Source organism: Puma concolor, chromosome C2 (genome assembly GCF_028749965.1).
Source record: "Puma concolor isolate L17-30 chromosome C2, mPumCon1.1.hap2, whole genome shotgun sequence".
NCBI lineage: Eukaryota > Metazoa > Chordata > Mammalia > Carnivora > Felidae > Puma > Puma concolor.
This window is the reverse complement of record NC_141675.1, coordinates 103,774,642-103,782,905: the sequence shown is the minus strand read 5'-3', so window position 1 is coordinate 103,782,905 and position 8,264 is coordinate 103,774,642. Positions and strand designations below refer to the sequence as shown.

Genomic DNA, 8,264 nt, shown 5'->3' with positions numbered 1-8,264 from the left:
TTTAATAAAAATATTTCCCACCCTTATTTAGAAACAGCAATCTTAATGAATTAGCTAGTCTAGTTTACACAGAAAAAAACAAAATACCAGGCCCCTTCCCCCCCAGAGCTATTCCTCATCAGCCATTCAATATGTTGACATCAATTGTCTTAGAATTTAAGTTACAGAGAAAGTCCTTTTGTAGCCTTCCTTCTGTTCTCTTCATAACTGTGCTTCTAAAGTTGGTTGTTTGGTGAGTACAAAGATATTTCATTGATCACATCACATAACTAAATGATATCTTTTAAAAGAACACCATTGGCTACTGGATAAATTCTAAAATTCAAAACGTACGATATAATTAGACTCCAACTTAATGATATTTCTTAAAATCTATAATGCTCAATTTGAGCCCGAACTGGTTTTTTTTCATACATTGTATGTTTCCATCTTTATGACTTTGCTGAAAGGAATTCAGCTTGCTGGCCTAATTAATACCCACAATTGGTTGAATACTTACATATGTCAGACATGGTGCTAAGCACTTTATATTTATCAACTCATCTAATCTCCACAATACTTCAGACAGGCATTATTATGCCCATTTTGCAAGGTGAGGAAGCAGACTCATTTTTTACCATATTCTTTCATACTAAAATGCTTACAGTTTCTACTTTGGCCTAACTTCTTTCAGCCTTGGCTTTGGTCCCTATACTAAAAAATAAGTTTTCTCCTTCTTTCCATCTAGGCAATTCTTCCTTTAAGTAAAGAAACCTCTTTGATACAAGTCATCCCATGGCTTTTACAGGTGTTTATATACCAGTCCATCCACATGAGACTACAGTCTACTTAAAGGGTTGTGTTGTCGTTTTGCTAGTTATTTCTGTAAAGTGCATATACCTATCATATAGTAATGAATCAGTATTTGTTTCTCCATTATTATGGGTGGGTCTCTAGGTGGAAGCATTAAACCCTGACCTATAAATGCTCTTTTTCCTAGGAATACACTTAACCTAAGTAATAATTTTCTTAGAACTCTTTACTGACAACTTGTACATGAAATACAGGGCTATTTAAGATTAACATGGGTCTCCTCCTCCCTCTCCCCGCCCCCGAAAAACCAGGTGTCCAGGTTTAGTTTGTAGAAAAGCACCGGGTAATTACCTCCGAACACATTTGGGGCACAGCATATTGTCTTCCAGGTGTGGGGGTGGAAAATTACAGGCAGGTAGCAGAAAGAGGGCACACACTCTCCCCTGTTTTTCAGGCACCCAGGCTTGCCCTGCATGAAACTGTAGGCGAACCCAACCCTCTGTGTCTGCAGGCAGACTTTTCCCATGGACCACACACCACCGGACACCTGGGGAAGGAAAGAGAGAGAAGTATGAACACAGCATGACCAAAGTCTAATGTTCTTTTGGTCGAGAATGTATCAAGGTCTTTTGTTTCTTCTGCTTTTCTCAAGTGCCAGCCCCAGGATATGAATCCTAGCTTAACCTACTCTGTCCTGCTTCCTTTTAGAAAATAATTCAAAATAGTTCCTATGAAAACTTAAAAAAAAAAAGCCAAAAAAAACCCCCAAAAACAAAAAAACCTAAAAGTATAGTTGGAAGGGGTACTTTCCCGGTCTCCATCCTAGGTTTGCAATAGGGACTCCTTTTTTGGGGGAGGGGGAGACCTCCTTAACAAAAAGATCCACCAAAGAAGATCAGTTTATTAACATGTATGGCACTTATCACTTGGAAGAAACCAACAAAAATGAACTCAAAATGGCGGCTTTTAATTCCAGTTTATGTAACATCTTTTACAAAGAACAATGAATTTCTAAAGAAATGACAGGACAGGGGCACCTGGGTGGCTCAGTCGGTTAAGCTTCCGACTTCAGCTCAGGTCATGATCTCGCGGTTCATGGGTTTGAGCCCCACATCGGGCTCTGTGCTGACAGCTCAGAGCCTGGAAACTGCTTCAGAGTCTGTGTCTCCCTCTCTGCCCCTCCCCTGCTCATGCTCTGTCTCTCTCTCCCAAAAATAAATAAACATTAAAAAAAAAAATGATAGGACAAAAGAAAGCAGTTTAAGGCTGGGGGAGGAAGGAGGGCAGGCGGTGGGAAGATAAATCTACAGGAAGGAACTAAGCAGTAAGTTTTGTTTGCAGGTGTCTTCAGTGCTCTCAGTTGATTGTCTGCAGCCAAAAGAGAAATTAAAATCTGCCTTTAGGTAGTAAAAAAGGATGTTTTTCTGGGTTTGCTGCTCCTTAATTGCCATCAGCTCAAAACAGTTTTTATTATAAATTTTAAAACAATTTAGAATAGGTATAATTTGGTATGATATATTCTGGTTTCCTTTAACAGAAAGACTAAACCAGAACAGTCTGGCCTTCATGAAATAGACTTAGTGGTCTCAACAGGCATTGTATTGTACTAACCAGTTTATAGTCTCCCTTAATTTTATGTCCTGTAATTCTTACAACATTATGAGGCAGGTATAATTATTAACCTATTTTACAATGAGGAAACTGGGAACTATATTAGACAACTAGTTAATGTCATTCACTTAACAGATGCTAGAAGATCCAGGGCTTAAGCTCAGGCAACTGATTTTAGAGGCTACCTTATTTTTAATTCCATAAAAAAAGGGGAAAGAAATATAGCGCAACAGATTGCCACTTCCTTCTGATGACATCAATAATTTACAGTAGTGGTTCTCAAAGTGCGGGCCCCAGACTACCATCATCAACACTGGCTAAAAGATTATCAGAAATGAAAATTCCCAGGGTGCCTGAGTGGCTCAGTTAAACATATGACTTTGGCCCAGGTCATGATCTTGAGGTTCATGGTGCTGACAGCTCAGAGCCTGGAGCCTGCTTTTGATTTTATATCTCCCTCTGTCCCTCTCTGTCCCTCCCCCACTTGCGCCCTGTGTGTCTCTCAAAAATGAATAAACATTAAAAAAAATTTTTTTAGGGGTGCCTGGGTGGCCCAGTCAGTTAAGCATCTGACTTCAGCTCAGGTCCTGATCTTTCGAGTCCTGAGTTCAAGCTCTGTGATGGGCTCTGTGCTGAGGGCTTGGAGCCTCCTGGAGCTTGTTTTGGATTCTGTGTCTCCTTCTCTCTTTCTGCCCCTGCCCCGCTCGTTCTCTGTCTCTCTCTTAAGAATAAATAAACATTTGGGGAGCCTGGGTGGCTCAGTCGGTTAAGTGTCCAACTTCAGCTGAGGTCATGATCTTCCGGTTTGTGAGTTCGAGCCCTGCATAGGGCTCTGTGCTGACAGCTCAGCCTGGAGCCTGCTTCAGATTCTTTGTCTCTCCCTCTCACTTCCCCTCCCCTGCTCACGCTCTGTCTCTCAACAATAAACATTAAAAAAAATTTTTTTAAAGAATAAACATTTTTTAAAACTTAAAAAAAAAAATTTACTTAAAAAGAAAAAAAAATGTAAAATTCTCAGGCCCTATCACAGACCTGAATCAGACACTTTGTGGGTAGGGGTCAGGAATCCACCAGTCCTTCAGGTGATTCTGACATACCCCAATACCCTAAAATTGATTGGAGGTTAGTTATCAATAGCATTTTTTCCTCAACTGGACCAGAGGCAGATCTCAATATTGGGCTTACCATAGGCATCTTGTGTTGATTCCACTGTCTCCATCTTCCCAGCCGTGGATGCAATTCTGGACCAGGAGGCAAACACAGCATCTGGGGCTGAAGTTGTCACAACCACCGTTTCGACTCCTTCCGGAAGAGGATCAGACCCAACGAGGGCCTGCATCCCACCCTCAGGGGGAGCAGCCACTTCAGGAGGGTGGGTTCCATAAGAAGAGCTCTTTTTCTTAGAATTTTCCAGAAACATTTCTCCCTTGTCCATCTTTGACCTTTTTTGTGATGGTGTGAGAATCTTGGCCTCCTTTGCAGTGAGGGGAATGTTCTTCTACAAAGAGGGTTGGTAAGGTTAAGGTGCTGTCAGAGTTGGCTAAGTTGACAATAAATTAATTTTAAAAATAAAATAACATTTTTTCTTTAAAAAATAAAAGTTCAGCCTCATTTTTATTACTCTGTGCATAGTTGGTGAGAAGGTGGGGAGGGGGTGCTCTTCCTCCCCACAGGGGAGGAGTGGGGCCGGAAGGAGGAGCTAAGACAATCCCTCTACTTTTTGATGCTAAAACAGGTAATTAGAATGAGAACTAAACCTTCCACACAAATCACTTACCATTTGATTCGGGTAAGCAAATTCACACAGCCGCCTATATGCATCTAATTTCTAAGACAAGAGAAAAATGAGTTAACCGTCTAGTAAGGTTCCTACCCCTCCTCCCGGGAGCAATGCCTCCCACCCCAGGCCCTCACCTGGCCTTTGGTGCTCAGCTTCAGTTGTTGGCACCAGGCCCGCACCACGTCTCTATGAAGCAAGTTGACTGGTGGCAGCGTGGAAGGTAATGGAGGAATAGGGATTTTCTTCCGAATTCTTACTCTTGCATTGTCTTGTGCTGTCTTTTCTGAACAGGAAGTTGGAGGAGAATGGGATAAAATCAGTAAGAACTCACTTTTGTGTAGCTTTCTAAAGTGTCAAAGTACAGGGATGCGTGGGTGGCTCAGTTGGTTAAGTGTCCAACCCTGGTCATAATCTCACAGTTCGTGGATTTGAGCCCAGAGTGGAGCTCTGTGCTGACAGTGTGGAGCCTGCTTGGGATTCTCTGTCTCCATCTTTCTCTGCTCCTCCCCCACTCACATTCTGTCTCTCGCAAAACAAATAAAATGTCAGAGTACAACTTCGTTCTCACAGTCCAATCCCCATTGTATAGTTCAGTGACTTACAAAAGAAGAACCCCTAACCTTCCAGGGACAGAACCTCAAACTTAGGACTGATTTGACTCTTAAGAATATCCAGTTTTTGGGGCGCCTGGGTGGCTCAGTTGGTTGAGCGGCCGATTTCGGCTCAGGTCATGATCTCGCGGTCCGTGAGTTCGAGCCCCGCGTCGGGCTCTGTGCTGACAGCTCAGAGCCTGGAGCCCGTTTCAGATTCTGTGTCTCCCTCTCTCTGACCCTCCCCCGTTCATGCTCTGTCTCTCTCTGTCTCAAAAATAAATAAATGTTAAAAAAAATTTTTTTTAAAAAAAGAATATCCAGTTTTTACTTCCTGAAAGCCCCCACTTGCTCCTTTCTGTGAGCCTTAACCCACAGACTCCAATGAGATTGTACTAGAAATCACATTTCCGGTCCAGGTTAATAACTGAAATCTTAAACCTCACATCGTCAATCATCAGTGGTACCTTGTCCTCTCACCAAAGAACAAAATAAGCCACCCATTCCCATAATTATGTCAGCCCACCCATCAGGGCAGGGCTCTGGTCTCACTGCACACAGGTTCCTCACAGACTCCCACAGTTCAGGAAAGACTTCCACAAGACACTCCCAGAACAGTCAACTAGAGGGCTACACAAAAGTGAGTTCTAATTATTCCATGGAAACTATAAACAAGCCTTCACCCCACCCAACCTGAGCCAGCAAAATCTTGTCCTCAATTCTTAGAAAAGGGAGCGGAGGGGTGCCTGGCTGTCTCAGTTGGTAGACTCTTAACGTCAGGATCGTGAGTTTGAGCCCACGTTGGGTGTAGAGATAACTTAAATAAATAAATAAATCTAAAAAAGGAAGGAAGGAAGGAAGGAAGGAAGGAAGGAAGGAAGGAAGGAAGGAAGGAAGGAAGGAAAGAAGGAAGGAAGGAAGGAAGAAAAGAAAGTAGAGTTTCAAGTGGATTTAAATTTATAGCAGTCTGTCCCTAAATCCCTGCACATTGAGATCCTTAACCAAGCAGCCAGTGAGGGCAAAATGATGATCAGAACCAATAAAGTTGTTGGAGTTTGGAGACCTGAAGACACCAGTTTTAATACAGGTGCCTGAAAGAAGGCTTCAGGGAGATGACACTTAAGCTAGGTCTCAAAGGAAGAGGAGGGTTTTCAGAATACAGGACCAATTTTCTTTCCTACTTTTCTACTCTTTCAGAAAAGTTCCTCAGTCTTCTTAAACCCAAGATAATGAGATTTGAGGACTTGTAGCGTTCTTACCTTTGTCTTCTTTCATAGATCTTTTTTGTTTGGTCCCGTTCACTGAGGGTCTTGGTAACTTTGGTTCACCAGAAGCTTGCTGTTTCTCTGTGGCTTCTCTTGATACAGGTTGGGATTTGCAAGCGAAATAGTCTTCCCCTGACTTCTTTGTGGAATTCTGCTGAGAGAGGAGCCAGTCAGTTTTCCCTCGGGTGCCCGACCCACCACATACACTACCTGCCTTGAGATTGCTCACATCCATGGCACCAAGGCATTCATTGCACACCACTGGCAGTATGGATTCTCCTGTGGCAAATCTTCTTAATATCCAGGTTTACTTATAAGATGGGGAAGCAATGATGGGGAAACGGGGGGGCTAATTTGAAAATATAAGAAAAGACAGAAAATACGGATACAAACAAAAGTAGAAGAAGCTAGGCGCTTTACTGGGGGTGGGGGCAGCCCTTGTATTGCCCACCCTATCCATTATCTCTCACCTGAAGATATTCTTCCCCCATTCCTCTATTCTCAGCCTCTTCCGAAGAAAGTTTCCCCTACTATTGCCAGAAGGATTCTATATACTCATTCAGTGGTTTCTGTGTTTAGCCTGAAGATATACAAATGTCTTTAATTCAGCATATCAGCCTCTCCATTGCCCCAAGGGCCAGAGAATTCCTTTCCAGTCTGTTTCTGTTGGCCTGATGGGTTATCACTCACTCCACCTCAGTCTTTTTTTTTTTTTTTTTAAGTTTTATTTATTTTTGAGAGAGAGAGAAAGAGAGAGAGACAAAGTGTGAGCAGGGGAGGTGCAGAGAGACAGGGAGACACAGAATACAACGCAGACTCCAGGCTCTGAGCTGTCAGCACGGAGACCGACAGGGGCTTGAACTCCTGAACCACAAGATCATCACCTGCACCGAAGTCTGAGGCTCAACGACTGAGGCACCCAGGAGCCCCTCCACCTGTCTTCTAATCACATTCTTAAATCTTTCTCTCTTTCAGAATCTCACTTCGAGTAGTCCTCTGGAAACCCTTTCTAACCTTTCAGACCAAGTCAAATCTCCTACATATTGCCTCATTCCTCCCACTTACCAGTTGCAGTTTTACGCTTGCTTGTGTGATCTGGTCAATGCTTGTTACTCCATCTGATTATAAGCTCTATAAGGGTAGAATTTCTTTCCCTTTCATCATAGGCACTCAATAAATATTGGTTAATTGAACCAAAAGAAACAACAGTAGGAATATTAGTGATTTGAGAGAGAAACTAACATTTGTTGAGCCTCTACCTTACGTAGGGTTGTTGACATGTTTCTTATCTTCATTTACTCCTCACAACAAGCTGGTGACAATTTATTACTTTGTTTTTTGGACACAGAAGTTGAGGCTCAGAGGCCGCGTAGTTTAGGACATGCAGGAAGGCACTTCACATAGACAAGAAAGCCTGGATTAGCTCCTAAATCTCAATCTTTTCCAGCATCCCCAAGGAGGGAGTACAGGACAAATTAACATCTGTATGCTATTTTACATCTGTATAGCAACTACACATTCTTATTCAAATTTCACTTTGGCACAGCCTTACACAAACTACTCACTTTGGGGCCTCGCAAACCTCTCAAAATGGCAAGGGCAAAAATGATGGTTCCAAAGAAAGAGACTCTAGAGAGTGCTCAGGATCCCCTGGCACACAAGTTCGATGCTTCTGGAAGTCTTAAACCTCTCTACCTCTAATTTCCGTCTGCGGGGCTTGTCAATATATCTGGCTTCTGATTATCTGCTAGCCCCAGTGACCCTGGGAAAACACAACTTCAGACCCAGCACTTTTGGTTGGAGACTGATGTCTGTTGAAGGCAAATTAAACGATCTAGTTCTCTCCCAACCTCAGCTCAGTGACCTCTTCCTAAAGTTTTCCCCTCACCTCCCCTTTCCTCCTGCTACCACTTCCCTCCAGCCCTGCTACTTAATTCTTCTTTCGGACAGGATAAAGCACCTTTTCAAACCCAAACAGGAAACCCCATTTCTTACTGTCTCCTCTCCCCAATATACCATCATTTAGAACTTTACTGTGTTTTTTTGTTTTTTAACAAGAGGAGAACATTCTAAGGCACATTCTTTTCTCCTCATAATTCGGATCAAATATGCTCAGCAGGAGAGAGAAATATATGAGGAGACTCTCAAAGACAGATAGAAACAAACCCAGTAAAATTGTACTTACCTTTTTGCCTTTTGCTTTCTCCATAGCCAAAGAGAAGTCAA

At 42.6% G+C, this 8,264-nt stretch overlaps 1 protein-coding gene across 1 annotated transcript; it reads right to left on the bottom strand.

Moving 5' to 3' along the window:
• Positions 1-1,139: 1,139 nt before the first annotated feature.
• On the bottom strand, positions 1,140-6,198 carry DPPA4 (developmental pluripotency associated 4). The gene is made up of 5 exons (XM_025913522.2): positions 6,033-6,198; positions 4,318-4,466; positions 4,181-4,231; positions 3,589-3,898; positions 1,140-1,339 (listed from the first exon to the last, which is right to left on the bottom strand). The coding sequence occupies exons 1-5, from the start codon at positions 6,046-6,048 to the stop codon at positions 1,140-1,142; spliced, it is 726 nt and encodes a 241-aa protein (XP_025769307.2). The 5' UTR covers positions 6,049-6,198.
• Positions 6,199-8,264: the final 2,066 nt, after the last annotated feature.